The 23491-nt window shown below is 45.4% G+C and overlaps 1 protein-coding gene across 1 annotated transcript in view; it reads left to right on the top strand.

Annotated features, from left to right (window-relative positions):
• LOC116986818 (chemokine-like protein TAFA-5) overlaps positions 1–23079 on the top strand; it is a 192334-nt gene extending 169255 nt beyond the window's left edge. Inside the window, exon 4 of the mRNA XM_033042541.1 lies at positions 21747–23079. Coding sequence (XP_032898432.1) covers positions 21747–21755 — 9 coding nt within the window. The 3' untranslated portion in view covers positions 21756–23079. The remainder of the gene's footprint in view (positions 1–21746) is intronic.
• Positions 23080–23491: the final 412 nt, after the last annotated feature.

Here is a 23491-nt window from a genome sequence, read left to right as displayed (position 1 = left end):
AAATTGCGTGCGGGTGCTGCCTGAACGGAGAAGCAGCTACAGCCCATGGAGGGTTGGTGATGCCCACTCCCCTCCTTCAGCTTTATATTCTCCTCGCCGGACGCCGCCCGTGACTGACAGCAGACCCAGCCAATCAGTGCCGTGATGGTGCAGGGAAGGGCGCCGCCGTCCCCGCGGCTGACAGGAGAGGAGACCAATATGTGTGGCGGAGACCGACAGGAGAGGAGACCAATCTGCGCATGTGTGTTTTTTGAGATTTTCAAACCTTAATAACTTTTAAAATATACCATCGATCGGAATAAAGCCTGTTGCCCTTGTAGCACAGGAGAATGGTAAGGTGGTGAAAAATCGTAGCACTATCGTGTACCGCTTTTGCGCAAATTTTTAAAAACGCTAAACCGGAAGAGCGCAAAATCAGAGTTTTAGTTATGTATAGATAAGATATAATAATACAACGTAATTATGTTATAATTTTGTTAAAAAGCTTCCCGCACAGGATGAATTCCTTCAAACACAATTACTTTAAAAAAGTGTAATGTATCTTATACTTATTATAAGTCTGATCTTGTTATTGTGTGTACGTGTATGTATATGGAATTTCGAGGGGGCGCAGTCGAGTATGGCTGCCCAGCCTGCAGCTGTCCGTCCTTTCACCCTTTTAAAATAATTTTAGTATGTTAAAAGTTTGTTTGGAGGTCTAATCTTTTTTATGTGGGGTTGGGGGGGTGAATGGGAAAACTATTTTTCTTAGTCCCAACCTGGTCGGAGATGCGGCTTTTCTCCGGGCCGTATCTTTGCCCTTTCTTCGCGGCCTACCACTGAGACTGGAACACCGTTTCCTGCTGGGACCGGAGAACTCCGGCTTCGGCAGCGGCGCAGCGCTGGGGTGCCATCACGTAGTGGGCGATGCCTTGCCCGGGTCGCCGTGCTGAGTGCTGAGACCGCCGACTCTCAACATCGCGGAGCTGCATTTGCGGAGCTTCCAGCCGCCACGGCGCTGACTCTGAACACCGCGGAGCCTGGGATCTCTCGCCGAGATCGCCGGTGTTGGTGCTCCGACCAGCGCGGCCTGTGGACTTCGGGAGCCGCAGTCTCCGGGGAGGAAGCGGCCGTTCCTGACTCTCCAAGCCGCTGAAGAGTGTTTTCCCGACGCCGAAGCCCCATCATCCGGCGAGAGGGTTTGTACATCGGGCTGCCGTTGCGGCGACTGCAGAGGCCTCAATAGGCTCGACCTTGGGTGAACAAGGGGAAGAGGACTGGACTTTGTGCCTTCCCTCACAGTGGGAACCGTTGTGGGGGGATGTGTTTATGTTTTATGTTCAATTATTTTTTCATGTGTTGTCTTACTTTTATTGGTGTGCTGCAAGTAATCTGAATTTCCCTGAGAAAGGGATTAATAAAGCATTTATCTATCTATCTATCTATGTGTGTGTGTGTATGTGTGGTTGTCTTTACATCTTCGCGGAAACTCTACACGGTAACGATAACATTTTAACATATTCCGGTTGACATTTTTCTCTTCGAGGCCGGGTTCACCTTATATGAACATTTCATGCTTTATTTCTCGACCTATTCTCCACTCATTACTGATTAAGTCAAAAGACTGAAATTAAAACCACCAGTTTAAATTGATGACGTCACAATGGCTCAGCTAACAGAGACAAGCCTCAATGAAGATTTCATCCTATATTTGACACGTTATTCGCGATTAAAGCTTTAAAAATGCCAACTTTCACTAGATTTTTACATATTCTGATTCACATTTTTCAGCTTGAGGCAGAGATCACTTTCACTGAACATTTTCTGCTTTATTTCTCGACTTATTACTGATTAATTACCTTGAATTTCAAACCAAATGATGACGTCTTTGAATTTCAAACTGACCAGGGGGAGAGCAAATTGCTATTGCAACACGCAAGGCAAGTGCAATTGGAAATTTTTTTGAAGATTACTGCTGAGGAAGGAAACGGGAGTGCTGGAATCTTGCGTTCGGGAATGGTTTGAGTTGGAGGACCACACCTCCCATGGGGGCTATGGGTAGGGAACGGGTGCGTTGGGGGAGCACTTGGTCTAGTGAAACAATAAATTTCAACCTGAAATTTAGCAGATACTTTCCAGCTGTAATTTGTCTCTGTATCAATTTTGTTTTGATACATTTTTTATTATAGTTTCACTTGTTATTATAAAGCTGGGAGTAGTTGAGTATCGATTAATCCTTGCGCCACAAAACATCATGGAGTGGTGTAAACATTGAATGTGAGGCAATTAGTATGCCAAAGTGCCTCAAGATTACCTCCTCCATTGTCAGAGCAGGACTTCTGAAAAATAATAGTGAAAAGATGACAATTACTGTTACTTCTTATCGAATGTTGTAATGATGTGCACTAACTATGGAATTTGTTCCACACCGCTTGCAGTCTCTGGGCACTTTCTTACTTTTGTATAAGCAGATTTAGACTTTAGAGATATTGTGCAGAAACAGGCCCTTCGGCCCACAGAGTCCTTGCCAGCGATCACCCCCGTACACCAGCACTATCCTACACACTAGGGACAATTTACAATTTACAAGAGCCAATTAATCTACACCCTGCAGCTCTTTGGAGTGCGGGAGGAAACCGGAGCACCCAGAGAAAACCCAGGTGGTCACAGGGAGAACGTACAAACTCCGTTCAGGCAGCACCCGTAGTTAGGTTTAAACTTAGGGAGTTAGCTGTTCCAAGTTTTAGACCCGGTGACAAAAGTGATTTATTTCCTAGTCAGGAGAGTCTATGACCTACCGAATATTGAAAGACTGGTGTATTATGTACACTTCTGGTCCCCACACTCTAGGAAGGATGTGGAGGCTTTGGAGAGGGTGCGGAAGAGGCTCACCAGGAAGTTGTCTGGATCAGAGGGTTTAAGGAGAGCTGGACAAGCTTGGATTGTTTGCTCTGGAACACCAGTCTGAGGGAAGATCTGATAGGTATAGAATTATGAGGGACAGATATGGTAGATAGTCGGAGCCTTTTTCACTGGGTAGAAATGCCAGATAGTGGATGACATAGCTTTAAGGTGAAAAAGCCAAACTCGAAAGATGTGTGAGACAAGGATGTTTTTTTTTTTGCGTACTGTGGTAAATGCCTGGCACACACTGCCAAGGGAGTCAGAGATTAGAAGCAAATCTGAGAGCAATGTTTAGGAGATATTTTCACGGTCATACAAACAGGCAGGGTGGTGCAGCGGTAGTGTTGCTGCCGTACAGAGCCAGAGACATGGGTTCATTCCTGATTACAGGTGCTGGCTGTACAGAGTTTGTACATTCTATCTGTGACCTTGTGGGTTTTCTCCAGGTGTTCCAGTTTCCTCCCACATCCCAAAGACGTAGGTTAATTGGCTTCTGATAATTGTCCCCAATGTGTAGAATAGTGATCGTTGGTCGGCGCAGACTCAGTGGGCCGAGGGGCCTGTTTCCATGCTATATCTCTAAACCTAAACCCAAACTTAGAAGGTTATGGGCCATGTACAGGCAGATGGGATTAGTTAGTTTGGCATTAAGGACGGCACATTCCTGGTAGGTTGAAGAGCCTGTTCCTGTGCTGCGCTGCTCCACATTCTAGCATTCTGACTTACAGCCTTCGCATACAACATGGTTAGCGGAATCATCTATCTTTACAATGCAGTGGTATCAAATGTCTAACAGCATATGGTCTTTCCAGTCCCAATGGAAATTAAGACATGCGCCCTCACCTTTTCAATCTGTAAATAAATTATGACAGACTTTCCCTTTCTTAATTGCTCCCAGTGCAAACATTAAGTATTGTATATTCAGTCATGCTGTAAGCTATTTTGTACAGATATACATCGCCATTCAAAATGCTCTGTACAATAAAATATCTCCCAATCTCTGTCAGTTTCTCCCAACAGTTATCACCAACTACAGAGCGGTCCTGACCTACCATCTACCTCATTGGAGACCCTCAGACTATCTTTAATCAGACTTTTTTAGACTTTATCTTGCAACTAAATGTTACTCCCTTTATCCTGTATCTGTACACTGTGGACAGATTGATTGTGATCATGTATTGTCTTTCCACTGACTGGATGGCACACAACAAAAGAGCATTTCACTGTACCCCGGTACACATCACATTAAGCATAACTATAACTAATTAACCAACAACCACATATTGATACTTCTATATGTGGCAGTAGGATGGACATATCAACTACCAGTGGGCATAACTTTAAGGTGAGACGGGCACAGTTCAAAGTAGATGTGCCGGGCAAGTTCTTTAATACAGTGGGGAGGGAGTGCTCGGAAACACTGCCAGGGGTGATGGTGGACAGATACGATAGTGGCATTTAAGAGGCTGTTGGACAGGCATTAGGATATACAGGGAATGGAGGGAATTTGTAGGAAGGAACTGCAGAAGCTGTTTTATACCGAAGATAGACATAAAATACTGGAATAACTCAGCGGGTCAGGCAGCATCTCTGGAGAAAAATACTTCCTTTTCTTCAGGGATGCTGCCTGACCTGCTGAGTCACTCCAGCATTTTGTGTCTATCTAGGGAATGGAGGGATATGGATTATGTGCATGCAGATAGGTGTTGGTCTTGGCATCATGTGCGGCACAGACATTGTGGGTGGAATAAGAGCGGAATAACTCAGCCGGTTGGGCAGCAACTTTGGAGGACATGGATAGATGACATTTCGGGTCAGGACCCTTCTTCAGACTGATTGTAGTACGGGATGGAGGGTTGAAAGCAGGAAGACTTCAGTGTTCATATTATACCAGCTGGTGGCAATGTGATCCACTAGACTTTAGAGATACAGAGTGGAAACAGACCCATCGGCCCACCGAGACCACACCGACCAGTACATTCACACTATCCTACACACCAGGGACAATTTTCAATTTACCAATTAACCTACAAACCTGTATGTTTTGGAGTGTGGATGGAAACCGGAGCACCCAGAGATAACCCACATGGTGACAGGGAGAACGTACAAACTCCATACAAACAGCACCCGTTGTCAGGATCGAACCCTGATCTCTGACACACTGTAAGGCAGCAACTCTACCATTGCATCACTATGCCACTACATAGTGGCAACAACCTGAAATATTTTCAGTCAACTCAAAGAGGAACAAATTTCATGCAAGTGGTTTTGTTATACAGGATTCGATAACACTAAACGCACTTTGTCACTTTCTATGTGGATGTGTAAGTGTCTATTTAGTTATCAGTCTGAATAAGTATTCCAGCAAATAAGGTAATTTATTTATCTGTGAAGCATATATCCATCACCGTGCAGTGTAACATGTGGCGTGTTTGTTTATTTTGTATCTTTTAAATTATATTTGTCATGATGTTTGAAACATGAAACTGAAAATGGTTTGGATTCATGTACTGTTTTATCTCAAATATTCCAGCTACTTCAATTATTAACATTCACTATGTATGTGAATGACTGTATTTAGTTTAGTTTAGTTTAGAGATAGAGCATGAAAACAGGCCCTTCGGCCGATTGAGTCCATGCTGACCATTCACACTATTTCTGTGTTATCACACTTTCTCATCCACTCCCTACAAACTATTGGCAATCTACAGAGCCTTATTAACCTACAAACCCACACATCTTTGGGATGTGGGAGGAAACCGGAGTAGGCGGAGGAAACCCACTCAGTCACATGAAGAACATGCAAACACCACACAGACAGCATCCGAGGTCACGATCGAACCTGGGTCTCCGGTGCTGTGAGGCAGCAGGTCTACCAGCTGCGTTACTGTGTCACCCATGAATGATGACAGAATTCACGCTAGCTATCAAGCTTATGGCCATCTAAAATTAATTAATGGAAAATCACATTTGACGTAGCACTGGAATAGTGTCACTGAAAATAATGCTTGTTGACTGAAACTTTTAGTTTAGTTCAGAGATACAGTATTAAGACAGGCCCTTTGTCCCACCTAGTCCACGCCGACCATCAATCACCCGTTCACATTCGTTCCATTTTATCCCCCTTGGGCATCCACTCCCTACACACTAGAAGTAATTTACAGAGGGCCAATTCACCCTCAAACCCGCAGGTCTATGGGATGTGGGAGTAAACCAGGGCACCCGGAGGAAAGCCACACGGTCACAGTGCAAACTCCACACACAGGTGGCACCTGAGGTCAGGATCAAACCCGGATCTCTAGCGCTGTGAGGCAGCAGCTCTAACAGCTGCACCACTGAGCCGCAAATGCAAGTTGATGGGCGATGTTGGCCAGAATGCAAAATGTACTGTCTCTTTACTCAGTAACTCACGGAGAATTGTTGCGACGTAAATCGTCAGGTCACAAACGCTGACCCTGCGTCACTCTACTGATGGAATAGTGAGGAGTTTAAGTTATCTGTAACCCTTCAGTGGACTGTACTATACGCACTCGGCAGTCAGTAGGAGTTAGAGGAACAGATGTAGTGGGAAATTGCAAATAGCCATCAGAATAATAGGGTTGCATTAGTGGGAGATGACTTCTCCCTAGCAAGCGACGCAAAAGTGCTGGAGTAACTCAGCAGCACAGTGGTAGAGCTGCTGCCTCACAGCACCAGAGACCCGGCGTCAACCCTGACCTTGGGTGATGACTGTGTGGAGTTTGCACGTTCTCCCTGTGACCACATGGGTTTGCATCGGGTGCTCCGGTTTCCTCCCACATCCCAAAGAAGTGCGGATGTGTGGTTACTTGACCTCTGTAAATTGCACTTAGTGTGTAGAGAGTGGATATGAAAGTGGGATAGCATAGAACTAGTGGGGCCAGGTGATTGATGTTTGCCATGTATTAGCTTTAGGTGTAGGATTATTATTGTCACTTGTACCGAGGTACAGTGAAAGGCTTTGTTTTGCATGCTATCCAAACAGATCAGGTAATACTATACATAAATAACTTAAATACATAAGTCAAGGCATAAATCAAGGCAAACTCAAGTACGTAACAAAAGGTAATCTTTCCCACTGTTCAGTCTATACCAGTGTGGTATCTTTGCTGGAGCAGTTTAGCTGAAGGCTTGGGTAGTTCTACATCATTGCTGCTTCACTACGTCTGGGATTTTGTCTGGTCCCTAAATCTTTTCTGTAACCAAGGCTGTCAGATATTTCTTGATATCAACTTGAGTGAAATGAATTTGCTAAAATTTGGCATCTGTGATCACAGGGGTTTCAGAGCGGGGTGAATCATCGCTCTGCATTTCTCCTGTGGCGATACTTTGATGGATGTGTGCAGAACGCTCCCATTGCTGAGTTTGGGATTATATTCCATGAACCGACACAGTGGGGCAGTGGTAGAGTTGCTGCCTTACAGCGCCGGAGACCCGGGTTCGATCCTGACTACAGTGCTGTCTACGGAGTTTGTACGTTGTCCTTGTGACCGCGTGGGTTTTCGCTGGGTGCTCTGGTTTCCTCCCACACTCCAAAGATGTATAGGTTTGCAGGTTAATTGGCCTTGGTACAGTTGTAAATTGTCCCTAGTCTGTAGGATAGTATTAGTGTATGGGGAGATTGCTGGTTGGTGCGGAATCGATGGACCGAAGGGCCAGTTTCCGTGCTGTATCTCTAAAGTCTAAACTTTATAGTAAAGCAAGATGCCCCATCTAATCTTGTCCCATTTGCCCACATCTGGCCCATATCCCTCCAAAGCTTTCCTGTCTTGTGTGGAATTGTGATAGCGGATGAGTTTGAGCTTTGGAAATGGAAAACAATGGAGGATGTTGAGTTTGGGAGGAGGTGTGTTTATTGAATAGGTGGAACTGCTCCAACCTGAACCAAAGTAGGAGGTCCCCCTAGGAAAGACACAATGTGCTTGAGTAACTCAGCAGGTCAGGCAGCATCACTGTACGACATGGACAGGCGACAATGGACAATAGACAATAGGTGCAGGAGTAGGCCATTTGGCCCTATGAGCCATTTGGCCCTTCGAGCCATTCAATGTGATCATGGCTGATCATCCACAATCAGTACCCTGTTCCTGCCATCTCCCCATATCCCTTGACTCCACTATCTTTAAGAGCTCTCTGGAAAGCATCCAGAGAGCCAGCCTCCACAGGAGGCAGAGAATTCCACATACTCACAACTCTCTGTGTGAAAAAGTTTTTACTCATTTCCGTTCTAAATGCTTACCCCTTATTCTCAAACTGTGGCCCCTGGTTCTGGACTCCCCCAACATCGGGAACATGTTTCCTGCCTCTAGCATGTCCAAACCTTTAATAATCTTATATGTTTCAATAAATTCCCCTCTGATCGTTCTAAATTCCAGAATATACAAGCCTAGTCGCTCTATTCTATCAACATATGACAGTGCCGCCACCCTGGGAATTAACCTGGTTAATAGCAAGAATGTCCTTCCCCAAATTGGGAGACCAAAACGGCACACAATGAGGGCCCTGTACAACTGCAGAAGGATCGCTTTGCCCCTATACTCAACTCCTCTTGTTATGAAGGCCAACATGCCATTTGCTTTCTCCACTGCCTGCTGTACCTGCATGCTTACTTTCATTGACTGATGAACAAGGACCCCCAGATCCCGTTGTATTTCCCTTTTTCCCCAACTTGACTCCATTTAGATAACAATCTACCTTCCTGTTTTTGCCACCGAAGTGGATAACCTCACACTTATCCACATTAAACTGTATCTGCCATGCATTTGCCCACACACCCAACCTGTCCAAGTCACGCTGCATCCTCATAGCATCCTCTTCACAGTTCACACTGCCACCCAGCTTTGTGTCATCTGCAAATTTGCTAATGTTACTTTTAATCCCTTAGCTGCTGTCCCAGCCTACCGAGCCTTGCGGTACCCCACTAGTCCCACGTGTCGGGACAAGACCCTTCTTTAGCCTCTGAAGAAGTGTCCTGACCCAAACCATTGGAATTTAGACTTTAGAGATACAGCGGGGAAACAGACCATTGGCCCACCGAGTCCGCGCAGTCCAGCGATCAACCCGTACACTAGCACTACCCTGCATTCTAGAAACAATTTACAACTTGCAGAAGCCATATAAATTATAAATCTGCTTGTCTGTGGTGTGTGGGAGGAAACTGGAGCACACTGAGAAAACCAGTGGGGTCACAGGGAGAACATACGAGCTCCATACAGACAGCACCCGTAGTCAGGATTGAACCCGGGTCTCCACCGCTGCGCCACTGAAACATCGCCTATCCATGTTCTCAAGAGATGCTGCCTGACCCACTGAGTTACTCCAGCACTTTGTGTCTTTCCTTGAAACTCCACCCGTTGTTTTGGCTGTTGGGCTTCCTTCTCATAGAAACTCTTGCATTTATGAAATAAGTGAGAGGGTTTAGTTCCTCAAATGCAGTCACAAGGAAGGCCTGATAACCAAAATGTGGCTGGTTCTTTCCATGTTAGTGGCTTACGACTGGGTGAAGCTGGAGGCAACTGTAGACACATTAGATGTTTCACGCATTTGTCGCGGTTGACAGAGGCACAGGAAATCTTGGGGGAGAAATATGCAAGCCTGAGATTTCACAAAGCCCAACACATCCTCCAACACAACTAATGTCGGTCTCCTCTCACTGGGCTGCCTTCATGTTAAGGACGGTATCAATAATGGGTGAAACTTCACTGATGGTTTTGGTTGGAAATGGAAAATTAAGCCATTGTGCTAAATGTTCCCGAGTTGTCATAAGATCCTAAAATCATCGGAGTATGTGATCAAAGTAGAATTAGGCTATTCGGCCCATCAAATCTACTCCGCCATTCAATCATGGCTGATCTATCTCTCCCTCCTAACCCCATTCTCCTGCCTTCTCCCCATAACCTCTGACACCTATACTAATCACAAATTTATCTATCTCTGCCTTAAATATATCCACTGACTTGGCCTCCACAGCCTTCTGTGGCAAAGTATTCCACAGATTCACCACCCTCTGACTAAAGACATTCCTCTTCATCTTCTTCCTAAATTAACGTCTAGTCCTAAACTTTCCCACTAGTGGAAACATTCTCTCCACATCCACTCTATCCAAGCCTTTCATTATTCTGTATGTTTCAATGAGGTCCCCCCTCATTCTTCTAAACTCTAGCGAATACAGGCCCAGTGCTGTCAAACATTCCCTGTGACTGTCAAATGCCGTTGTGTCTCTTATTTTTTTTAAATAATTCTGTCATAATTTCATAAAAGGAAAAAATAATTACTCGTGTATCAGTTCATATTAGAAGATGGAACATAGAAGGGTGGCACAGTGCCTAGCGATAGAGTTGCTGCCTTACTGAGCCAGAGAACTAAGTTTAACCCTAACTACGGATGCTGTGTGTGCAGAGTTTGTACGTTCTCCCTGTGACTGTGTGGGTTTTCTCTGGGTGCTCCGGTTTCCTCCTAGATTCCAAAGACGTACAGGTTTGTAGGCTAAATGACCGGTAAAATTGTAAATTGTCCCTAGTGTGTAGGATAGCGCTAGTGGGCAGGTGGTCGGTGGGGGGTGGGGAGGGGGGAGTGGGAGTGGGGCGGGGGGCACAGAGACACAGCACCAGAGATCTGGGTTCGATCCTGACTATGGGTGCTGTCTGTATGGAGTTTGAACGTTCTCCCTGTGACCGCTTGGGTTTTCTCCACATGCTCCAATTTCCGGCCACACTCCAAACAGGTGTAGGTTTGTCGGTTAATTGGCTTTGGCAATATTGTAAATTGTCCCGAGTGTGTAGGATAGTGGTAACGTACGGGGCGATCGCTGTCGACTCAGTGGGCCGAAGGGCCTGTCTCCGCACTGTCACACTAAAGTCTAAAAGACTCCATCTTGTTTCACAACGTGGCAAAGTCAACATTGGAATGAATCACACATCATGCACATCTAACAGACGTTAACTTTCAAAGCTAAAGTGCACCCTGACTCATTAAGTGCCATAACGTCCTGAGAATGAGCAACTTTGAACATTCCATTTGTCTAATTATCGTACAAATCCAAAAGAAGTTCATTAGTCAAGGAAAGCAGAAACATTAATCATACAAGAATGATTCAAATCCGAATCCTACGCCCCTATTTATCCATAACCAGGATACTTTCTACTTCACCTTCTCCAATTGTAGCCTGAACTATTTTGTAGTTTACTGTTAAGGAAGGTCATTACATTTATGTTGCATCATGTAAATTATGTAGGGCAGATGGCATGTCAGTCCTCCAACTTTTAAATAAGCCTTTGAATTTATTTTGTGTGTATCTGGTGTGTGAGTTTAATTGCATTAAGTATCTCCACGATTAACTGAGTATAGGTGAAATATATTACTTCAAACCTATAAGTGATTGCAATGTTAAACAGACCTTCCAGTATTTTCTAATAATCCTCCACAAAGACATTTATACTGAGAATATTTCCTCTGTACAAATAGCCACCGATATGCCAGGGATTCTACACAATCGCTTTGTGGAAGCAACTGTGCTCCACCTTTTATACTTTACAGACACGGCGTGTAAACAGGCCTTTCAGCCCAACAAGTCCCTGCTGACCATGATCACCCCGTACACTAGCATTATCCTGCACACTAGGGACAATTTACAATCTTTACCAAAGCCAATTAGCCTGCAAACCTGTACGTCTTTGGAGTGTGGGAGGAAACTGGAGCACCAGAGAAAACCCATACAGTCACAGGGAGAACATACTAATTCTGTACAGACAGCACTCGTGGTCAAGACCGAACCCGGGTCTCTGGCGCTGTAAGGCAGCAACTCTACCGCTGGGCCACCGTGCAACCCTCTATGATTAACCGAGAATGGGATTTAATGCAGAGAAATGTGAGGTGTTGCATTTGGGGAAGTCTAACATGGGCAGGACCTACACTTTGAATAGCAGGGCTCTGGGTCATGTTGTAGATGCAGGTGCATGGTACCTTAAAGGTGGAGTCGCAGGTAGTTCAGGTGGTCAAAAACACTTTTGGTGCATTGGCCTTCATCAGGCAGAGTATTGAGTATAGAAGTTGGGAGGTCATATTGCAGTTGTATAAGACGTTGGTGAGGCCGCATTTAGAGTATTGTGTTCAGTTCTGGGCACTGTTTTGTAGAAAAGATGTTGTCAAGCTGGAAAGGGTACAGAGAAGATTTACGTGGATGTTGCCAAGTCTGGAGCTATAGGGAGAGGTTGAGTAGGCTGGCACTCTATTCATTGGAGCGCAGGAGGATGTGGGGTGATCTTATAGAGGAGTATAAATTCATGAGAGGAATAGATCGGGTAGCTGCACAGTCTCTTGCCCAGAGTTGGTGAATCAAGGACTAGAGGACATAGGTTTAAGGTCTTTTTTATCGAGTCCACACACAAGATTAGTTGTTGAGCTGAACACACGTCTCGGCATCTGCATACAATGCTGTCTGTCTTGCGCTTCTTGTGCGTGGTGGTGGTGGAAAGATTGGTGGAAACAGGGCCGTGACGTGAACGCTCTTTCCTTGACCCCATAGGTTTAAGGTGAAGGGGAAAAGATTTAATAGGAGTTCAAGGGGTGACTTTTTCATACAAAGGGTGGTGGGTGTATGGAACAAACAGCCGGAGGAGGTAGTTGAGGCAGGGACTATCCCAATATTTAAGAAACAGTTAGACAGGTACATGGAAAGGACGGGTTTGGAGGGATATGGACCAAATGCGGGCAGGTGGGACTAGTATAGCTGGGACATATTGGCTGGTGTGGGCAGGTTGGGCCAAAGGGCCTGTTTCCACAATGTATCACTCAATGGCTCTTTGCCACTGTAATAGTTTAAAAGGTAAAATATAATACTTCTAACCTATAAGTGATTGCAACGTTAAACAGACTTGCCAGTATTTTCTAATAATCCTTCACAAAGCTATTCCTAATAAGATTTCCTCCATACAAAATGTCCTCGATATGCCAGGGATTTTACACAGTAACACTCGCAGTGACTGTGCTCAGCCCTAGCAGGTTGAAAATGAGACCACACATTATTAAAGCAATTCCCACCACAGGACACCCATTTTGCTCTTGTGTCTGGCTCTTTGTGTGATAAACATTCGGAGGGAGGTCAGGAAAATATTATTTTCTTCCAAGTAGATTCTATTCTGTGCACTCTGGGCGCCAAGTGGAAGTCAAGAATAAAAAGGTCAGTACGATCATAGACTCAGCAGAAGCTGGCTGATTTATTTCATTGTTAAAAGAGCAGAAAACAAAAGCTATGGTTATGGTGGTACATAAGCAAACATGTAGAAAATAGTTTCCCAGTAAATGCGTTTCCAGTGCAGATTTGAAGATTTATTTAAAGCGTACTTAATACACACACACACCAGACATGCATATACACACCAGACACCCACACACACACACACACACTACACACACCAGACACCCACACACACAAACCAGACACCCACACACACACACACCAGACATGCATATACACACCAGACACCCACACACACCAGACATGCATATACACACCAGACACCCACACACACACCCACACACACCAGACAACCACACACACACACCAGACATGCATATACACACCAGACACCCACACACACCACACACACACACACCAGACATGCATATACACACCAGACACCCACACACACACCACATACACACATGCACACCAAACACACACCAGACATGCACACATAGAAACATAGAAACATAGAAAGTAGGTGCGAGAGTAGACCACCAGGTCCGTCGACCCGCACCGCCATTCGCTCATGCACACTAAACAGACCACACCCACAAACAGTAGACACAAGACACAGAACACAAGACACCCTCCCCATACACACACCCCTCACCACCCCAGAACTCAGATCTCACAAAACCATAAACCCAGGTCCACAAAAAAATCCAAATTCCTCTCCGACCCAATCCACACACCCAGAGATCACTCAGGTCTTACTATACAACCATACCTAGGTCATACCCACCCTCCCCGTAGCCCCACCCACAGCAAAAAAACACACAGTCAAACCTGCCCACACACCCCAGTGACCATAAATTAACACCACACACTCACACACACCACCACAACACACACACACACCACACACACACACCACACACACACACACACACACACCACCCACACACTCACCACCAATACACCACTACACACCACACAGCACCACACACACACACACACACACCACCATACCCACACACACCCACCACCATACACACCACACACATGAGACACACCAGACACACACACCAGACACACACACCAGACTCACACACCACACACACACACACACCACACACACACACACCAGACACACACACACACACGAGACACACACACACACACACACACCAGACTCACACACCAGACACACACACCAGACTCACACACCAGACTCACACAGACACAAGCATGCACGCGCGCACCAGACACACACACACGTCTTAACAATGTTACAGAGAATAGTGAAGGCATTGGTATGAAGGTCACATGCCCAATGCCAGTATCCATTACTCAATTCTTATTTACTAATTAGATATCTAATTAGCTGCATTCAGTTTCGCAATTACCACACACAGTTGCTGGCTAACGCATTTGCAAATACTAAGGGGAATAATTGAGGAGCTGCATTGCTTCATTGTACCATGGCCTATGGCCGGATGCCCATTATGACATTACCCCGATGATACTTTAAGCTAGATGGTTAAGAGGTAAAACATACACAGGTGGTGAATCTGTGGAATACATTGCCACAGACAGCTGTGCAGGCCAAGTCAAGGTGGAGATCGATAGATAAGTACGGGTGTCAGGAGTTATGGGGAGAAGGCAGGAGAATGGGGTCGAGAGGGGAATGATTGAATGGCGGAGTAAATTTGATGGGCCGAATGGCCTAATTCTGCTCCTATAACTTATGAGCTTATATCCATTGCTGCTCTTACATTATTGCAATAACTGAGAAATTGGATCTGATATCTATCCATAATATTTTAACATCAGAATGATGGGTGGCACAGTAGAGCAGCTGGTATAGTTGCTGCCTCACAGCACCAGAGACCCAGGTTCGATCCTGACCTTGGGCATTGTCTCTGGGCTTTCCTCCAGGTGCTACAGTTTCCGCCCACATCTCAAAGATGTGTAAGTTTGTTGGTTGGTACACAAAATTGCTGGGGAAACTCAGCGGGTGCAGCAGCATCTATGGAGCGAAGGAAATAGGCGACGTTTCGGGCCGAAACCCTTCTTCAGACTGATGGGGGGTGGGGGGGGGGGGGGGGGGGGAGAAGGAAGGAAAAGGGGAGGAGGAGGAGGAGCCCGAGGGCGAGCGGATGGGAGGGTGGGAGGAGACAGCTAGAGGGTTAAGGAAGGGGAGGAGACAGCAAGGGCTAGCAAAATTGGGAGAATTCAATGTTATTGCCATCCGGACGCAAGGTCCCCAGACGGAATAATGTTTGTTGGTTAATTGGCCCACTGTAAATTGCCCCTAGTGGATAGTTAGGGTTTTGAGAACATGGATGAGAAAGTGGAATAAGTGAACTAGTGTGCATGGGTGATCGATGGTCGGGGTGGACTCAGCGGGCCAACGGGAAGTAACCAGGGAGGAAACCGACGGAGTCACAGGGAGAATGTGCAAACTCCACACAAACAGCACCTGAGGTCTGGATCGAACCCGGATCTCAGACACTGTGTGGCAGCAGCTGTGCCACCCGACATAGATCTGGGTGCTGCTGCGTGTGTATTTGATTGGGGTTTCAGCAGCTTTTGCTCTTTATCTCACTTCTCAAAGTGAAAGGTACCATAGTACCTGACACTATGGTACCCTTAAGGAAAGTTTTTGTTCTTAGAGATACAGCATGGAAAGAGGGCCTTCGGCCCACCGAGTCGACACTGACCAGCGATCACCCACGCACTAGTTCTATGCTACACCCAAGGGACAATTCATAGAAGTCACTTAACCTACACATTCCTGCACATCTTTGGAATGGTGAAGGAAACCGGAGCACCGGAGAAAACCCACGCGGTCACAGGGAGAAAGTACAGACTCCGTACAGACAGCAGCAGAGGACAAGATTAAACCTGGGGCTGTAAAGCAGCAAACCTACCGCTGTGCCACTGTGCTGCCTCTGTTAACACAACTAAGGACAACGTCTGAAGAAGGGTTTCGGCCCGAAACGTTGCCTATTTCCTTCGCTCCATAGATGCAGCTGTACCCGCTGAGTTTCTCCAGCATTTTTGTCTACCTAAAGACAATCCCTGTACCCTGAGATTAGTGAACATGCCTCCAACAGTTTAAAACTGATCAAGACAGTAAAGTGATCCTACTCATTTTAACTTCAACAGTGAGTTTAATTTATTTTAGTTATGCGCTTGCATGTGTCGGAAGGAACTGTAGACGCTGCTTTACACCAAAGATAGACACAATAAGCTGGAGTAACTCAGTAGGTCAGACAGCATCACTGGAGAAAAGGAATAGGTGATGTTTCAGGATGAAACCCTTTTTCAGACTGAGTGCCAGGCGAGAGTGAAACTGATGTCAGCGGAGTGGGCGGTACGGAGATTAAATGTAGTTGGAGACGGTAAAGGGCCTGTCCCACTTGACCATCATTTGCGCGTACATCACAAAATCCTACCGAGTGCAGCAGCAACGCCTCACCCGGGGCCCCGTCAGTCGGCAGCCCAGCCAGCTGTCCGTCCTTTGGACCTTCGCTTACTGCCGACACCACCGTCCCTCCTTCTTGTGGCCGATCATCGGTTCATTCCATTCCCCCTCCCATTCCCACACTGACTATTCTGTCCTGGTTCTCCTCTATTGTCAGAGTGAGGCCCGGCGCAAATTGGAGGAACAGCAGCTCATTATAAAATAATGAGGGGCATAGATAAGGTAGTCAGTAAGAACCTTTCTCCCAGGTTGTAAATATCAAATAGCAGAGGGCATAGCTTTAAGGTGAGAGGGGCAAAGTTTAAAGGAGATGTGTGGGGCAACATTTTATTTACACAGAGGGTGACGAGTGCCTGGAATGCATTACATAGAAACATAGAAAATTGGTGCAGGAGTAGTCCATTCGTCCCTTCGAGCCAGCACTACCATTCAATATGATAATGGTTGATCATCCAAACCCCATTCCCGCTTTTACCCCATATCCCTTGATTCTGTTACCAGAGGTGGTGGTGGAGGCAGATACGATAGTGACTTAAGAGGCTTTGAGATAGGCACATGGATATGCAGAGAATGGAGTGATATGGATAATGTGCAGGCAGATAAGAGTTGGCCTTGACATCATATTCGGCATGGACTTGGTGGGCTGAACGCCCTGTTCCTCTGCTGCACTGTTCCATGATCTATCTTCATACTTGTGGTTGTTCTGGTTGGTCTCGGTTTCATCCGCTAGCTACTGGTAACTCCGTCACCAAGCTAAGGAAGGTCTGTGTTTTAATCTTGCTTTTAATTTTCTGTCGTTTTAAAAACGGTGATGTACAATAAAGAAGTTCCCACCTGCTGACGATGCTATAAACAGAACCTACAAAGGGATAAAAGATTTCAGAATTAAGACACCTTCAAAAATGTTTCAAGCTATAATTATATTTATCCAGCAAGCTAATGTGTCATTTGCAAAGGCCTTAAAATAGCACTAGTCGGCAAGGAACTAGTCACAGATGCATGGTGTGCCTATCTCTAAACCAGATTATCATCAATTCAAGTTGTCATTCCATGCCACTTGGATCCACTTATCCTAGTTATCTAACAATTTGAGCAATTGTGAACGGTGATTATCTGTGGAGAATTACGTAGACATGTTCTGCCATTTGAGTTGGAGAGGAGCGCACAGGGAAGTGACAATATCCAGCTTCTATGAGTACATTGTGAGGTAACTTTTTACTTCAGCTTCTCCTGACTCCCCTCTTCCCCTCCCCCACTGCCCCCCCCCCCCCACTCCCCTATCCTCCCCTAAGCCCAGGCTGACCCACCACTGGTTTCTTACCTCCCCATCCCCCTTCCCCCATCCCCCTTCCCCCAACCTGCATCCTGCATTCCTTCCAATTCACAACTTTTCTCTCCCCAAGCTTCACAATTTGCAACTTAGTTTAAGTTTAGAGATACAGCGCGGAAACAGGCCCTTTGGCCCACCGAGCCCACACCGACCAGCGATCCCCGTACACTAGCACTATCCTACACACCAAGGACAATTTACAATCTTTACAGAAGCCAATTAACCTACAAACCTGTGCGTCCTTAGAAAGTGGGAGGAATCCAGAGCACTCGGAGAAAACCCACGCGGTCACAGGGAGAACGTGCAGACTCTGTACAGACAGCACCCGTAGTCAGGATCGAACCCGGGTCCATAGCGTTGTAAGGCTGCAACTCTACCACTGCACCACTGCGCCTGCACACCTGACCTTTCATCCCCGGCTTATGTTCAACAATCTGCCTATCAAAACAAAAACCCTCGGCTGTGTTCACCTATTACCAGCCAAGCTCTGTCCTGACCCTCCTCTCTTCCAGCTTTCAGTCCTGAAGAAGTGTCCTAACCCGAAACATCGCCTATCCATGATCTCCAGAGATGCTGCCTGACCCGCTGAGTTACTCCAGCACTTTGCGCCTCCCATTGATTTTAATTGAGGTTGTATTGCAAGGAGGCAAAGGAAATAAAAGCTTTTTATTTCAATTACCATGCCTTAGTTTAATGTTCTAATTAACTATAAGTGTGTTATATGTTTAATAACTTTATTAAAATGATATAAAAAGAACAGAATGAATGATGTACTTCAACTTTAATGGTTATTTCTATATTTCTAAATAGTCTGAAGAAGGGTTTCAACCCGAAATGTGACGCAATCCTGAAGAAGGGTCTCGACCCAAAACGGCACCCAAGTCTGAAGAAGTGTCCCCCATTCCTTCTCTCCAGAGATGCTGCCTGCCCCGCTGAGTTACTCCAGCATTTTGTGTCTATCTTCTGTGTAAACCAGCATCTGCAGTTCCATCCCACACAAAATAGTTCATAGTTCCCTGAAAGTGGCATCACAGGTAGATAGGGTGGTAAATAATGTTTTTGGTACATTGGCCTTCATCAGTCAAGGTATGGAGTGTAGAAGTTGGGTCGTTATGTTACAGATGTACAAGGAGTTGCTGCGGCCATATTTGGGATATTGTGTTCGTTTTGGTCACCCTCCCAGAGGAAAGATGGTATTGTGCTGGTAAGGGTGCACAGAAGACTTACGAGGATGTATGTAGCCAAGAATCGAGGGCCTGCACTGTGGAAGAGGTTGGGCAGGTAAGGACTTTATACCTTGGAGTGCAGGATGAAGAGGGGTGATCCAAGAGGTGTATAAGATCATGAGGATTACACAGCGTGAATGCACAGAGTCTTTTACTCAGGCTAGAGGAATCAAGAACAAGACCTCACAGGTTCAAAGGTAGACACAAAGAGCTGGAGTAACTCAATGGACCAGGCAGCATCTCTGGAGAAAAAGGATGGGTGACATTTCTGCTTGGCACCTTTCTTCAGTAATATTTATTAGGAACCTGAAGAGCAACCTTTTCACTGTGGGGAGAGCAGGTATGTGGAATGAGCTGCCAGAGGAGGTAGTTGAGGCAGTTGGTCTTGACATCATATTCTGCAGACATTGTGGGCAAAAGGGCCTGTCCCTCTGCTGCACTGCTCCATGTTTAAGCTCTTACTTGTGGATATGGAGGGATATGGATCACGTTCAGGCAGATGAGATGAGTTTAACTTGGCATCATGCTCGGTACAGAAGGGCCTGGTGCTCTGCTGTTCTATGTTCTAAAAGTAAATGGTAGAAAGCTGACATGTTGCATAGAATATACAACAGTACATAACAGGAACAGGCCCTTTGGTCCACAATGTCTGTGCCGAACAAGATGCCAAGTTAAACTAATCTCAGCTGCCTGCACATGATCCATATAGAAAGTCGGTGCAGGTTTAGGACATTCGGCCCTTCGAGCCAGCGCCACCATTCACTGTGATCATGGCTGATCAACCAGAATCAGTGCCCTGTTCCTGCTTTTTCCCTATATCCCTTGATTCCGTTAGCCCGAAGAGCTATATCTAACTTGAATATATCCAGTGAATTGGCCTCCACTGCCTTCTGGGCAGTGAATTCCACAGATTCACAACTCTCTGGGCGAAAATATTTTTCCTCATCTCAGTAATAAATGGCCTACCCCTTATTCTTAAACTGTGATCCCTGGTTCTGGACTCCCCCAACATCTGGAACATTTTTCCTGCATCTAGCCTGTACAATCCCTTAAGAATTCTAAATGTTTCTATAAGATCCTCTCTCATCCTTCTAATTTCCAGTGAATATAAGCCCAGTCGATCCATTCTTTCATCATATTGTCAGTCCCGCCATCCTGGGAATTAACCTGGTGAACCTATGTTGCACTCCCTCAATAGCAAGAATGGCATTCCTCAAATTAGGAGACCAAAGCTGCACACAATACTCCAGAGCCCTGTACAACTACAGTAGGACCTCCTTGCTTCTTTACTCAAAATATCCCTCCATTCCCTGCATATCCAGTCATGGTTCAATTCTGCTTCTTTGTATGTTTGGAGACTTGGTGCATCTTATAAGGAATTTCTGCTTTGAAAGGATAATCCATTTATGTTTCCTTGCTGTAGCCTGAAATTAAAATCATGTTGACACAAGGAACGGCAGATGCTGGTTCCTTATATTTGACTTTTTTATTAGCGGTATGTGATGTACAGCACACTTATCCCACAACATGAGAAATTGATTGCTGTTGAGATACAGCAGTGGTGATGTATTAGTTTAGTTTAAATACAGCACGGAAACAGGCCCTCACGCCCACTGAGTCCACTCTGACATCAATGACCTGTTAACACTTGTTCACGCTAGTTTCATGTTACCCACTTTCTCATCCCCTCCCGACATATCGGGCCAATTTACAGAGGGCCAATTAAACAACAAACTTTAGAATGCAGGAAGAAACTGGAGCACCCGGGGGGAAAACCACACAGTCACAGGGACAACGTGCAAACTCCATACAGACAGCACCTGAGGTCAGGATTGAATCTGGGTCCCTGGCGCCATGAGGCAGCAATTCTACTAGCTGCACCACTGTGCCACCCTCTGCATGTGAAACTGTTTAAAAATAAGGAATCTCCCAATGAGACAAGGATAAGGCAAAATTATTTATCTCAGTGCATTACTAGTCTTTGGGAAAGATGTAATAGGAACATGAGGGGCAACATTTTCACACAGAGGGTGATGAGTATATGGAACGAGCTGCCAGAGAAGGTAACTGAGGCAGATACTATAACAGCATTTAAATGACATTGTATAGACACAAAATGCTGGAGTAACTCAACGGGTCAGGCAGCATCTCTCGAGAAAAATTATGGGTGACGTTTTGGGTCGGAACCCTTCTTCAGACTGGGCATCATTTTCTTTATTCAGAAGGTGGTGAATTTGTGGAATTCATTGCTGTGGAGGCCAAGTCAATGCATATTTTTAAGGCAGAGATTGACAGATTCTTGATTAGTAAGGGTCTCAGGTATTACGTGGAGAAGGCAGGAGAATGGAATTGAGAGGGAAAGATAGATCAGCCATGATTGAATGGTGGAGTAGTCTTGATGTGCCAAATGGCTTAATTCTGCTCCTAGAACTTATTTACATGAACATTGGGACAGGTACACGGATAAGAAAGGCTTCGAGGGATATGGGCCAAACTAGCTTTGAAGGGGGCATCTTAGTTGGCATGGACGAGTTCGAGGTTATCCCACTTTCTCATCTTTGTAAAAACAATGTTCTTGAGTGCCTTTTTCTCACGCCATCTCTCCTTGGTTCGCAGGTTTCCTGACACATGCATGGGGCGAGAGAGGACCCTTACCAAGGCAGCTTATCCTGTGTGTGCCACTGACCTCAACAAAATGATTTAGCTGCTGTGAGTCTCCATCCGTCGTCTGTCACTCGTTACTCCAAAGCTGCACTGTGGGATCCATGTCTTCTCCAGCGAGGGGCTGAGCCACCATATCCAGCTGTTGGGTACACAAGCCCGGGAGATCCAGACGACCAGTCCACAAAGGAACCCGTGACATCTCCTCTCTTCATGAACCTGTTGCCGTCGAATGACTTCTCCTTTCTGATGAAAATTGCCTCGAAGACAGTCCGGGTATTTTCACTCACCCTTCCATTCGTAAACACGGAACTTTTTACAAGTCGAGAAGAGAAGGGAGGGACAAATAAAAAGGACAATAGATCATCACGATGGGGATCCATCTGCCTTTCTTTCCAAGGCTTCAAACTAAAGACCAAAGATCTGTGCAGCAGACGGAGTTATTCAACAGCCTTTACATAACTTAGAAGTGCTTTCAGTTTTCTGTAAAAGATCCTGCAGCAGTTCAAGAGGAGCTTTTCAACTTAAGGTTAACAAATTGCCTGAGACAATTTTCTTGCTGGAAAAGTTGAATCCGGGATTTTCTATGGCTGAATTATCCCGAAAGAACTAAATAGCACATGAATATAGACAACGAGGGCAGAATTACATTGGCATACGAAGACCTCTAAACCTTCTGAGGCAAATGCTCATGCAGTTTTATTTTGTAACATCCTGCAGTATTCTTGTTTTTGTGCTGTACTAAGTCACGTCACACGATTGCAGAGCACCAGGCAAGCTCTCGACGCGGATTCAGGCCTGTGATCCATCGTGGAATTCAGATAATCCGAGCCTATTTCAAAAACAGCATTTATTTTTTCTCCCCTTCCCCCCCCAACCCCCACTCCATTCCTTCCAATGTGGCATTCAGAACAAGTTTATCATGCGGTGTGTTTAGAGAAGAAGAATAATCCTGATTTGTAAGGCCTTTGACAGATTTTGTATGTTGTACCTTTGTAGGGAGCCTATTTACTTGTGTCTGTGCTCATCATATCAGGCCTTCAATACCACGATGGGAGAGCGGTGATGTGAATATAGTCCATCTCATGCTGCCAAATAAAGCTGTTACTTTACTGAACAATCACCTACCAGATAAATTATTGTCTCTTTGTCCAATCAAAGCGCCAACTAGTAAAGTCTTGCCATGAAAATGAACTTCCTTGCTTGTTCGAGTGAAAAATAAAAGTGTCAGTATTAACAAGATAAGAAAGATTTTCCACCCCCTGCCCATAAGTGCGCAATCTCATGAAAATAAGCAATTCTTTAAAGTCATCTTTAACATTTTATGAAACTGATTTACTCTTATAATCACCAATACATTCTACGGCTCAGTGCTTTGTGCGTGAATATATATATTTTAAATGCAGTCATATCTGGTTGAGAAATATATTGAATAATTTTCAACTGTTATGTTGTACGGTTTAGACTCATTAATATAAGCAATCTTAAATGTAATATCATTCCACTGAATCTCATTAGTTCAGTTTAGCTTATTGTTGTCATGTGTATCTAGATACAGTGAAAGGTTTTTGTTTGCGTGCTCTCAAAGAAAAGACTACACATGAATACAATGAAGCACAGTGGCTCAGTGGTAGAGTTGCTGCCTTACAGCGCGATCGACCTGGGTTCGATCCTGACTACGAGTGCTTGTCTGTACGCAG

The sequence above is a fragment of the Amblyraja radiata genome, chromosome 24 (genome assembly GCF_010909765.2).
Source record: "Amblyraja radiata isolate CabotCenter1 chromosome 24, sAmbRad1.1.pri, whole genome shotgun sequence".
NCBI classification, from domain to species: domain Eukaryota; kingdom Metazoa; phylum Chordata; class Chondrichthyes; order Rajiformes; family Rajidae; genus Amblyraja; species Amblyraja radiata.
This window is presented reverse-complemented; position numbering and strand designations above follow the sequence as displayed.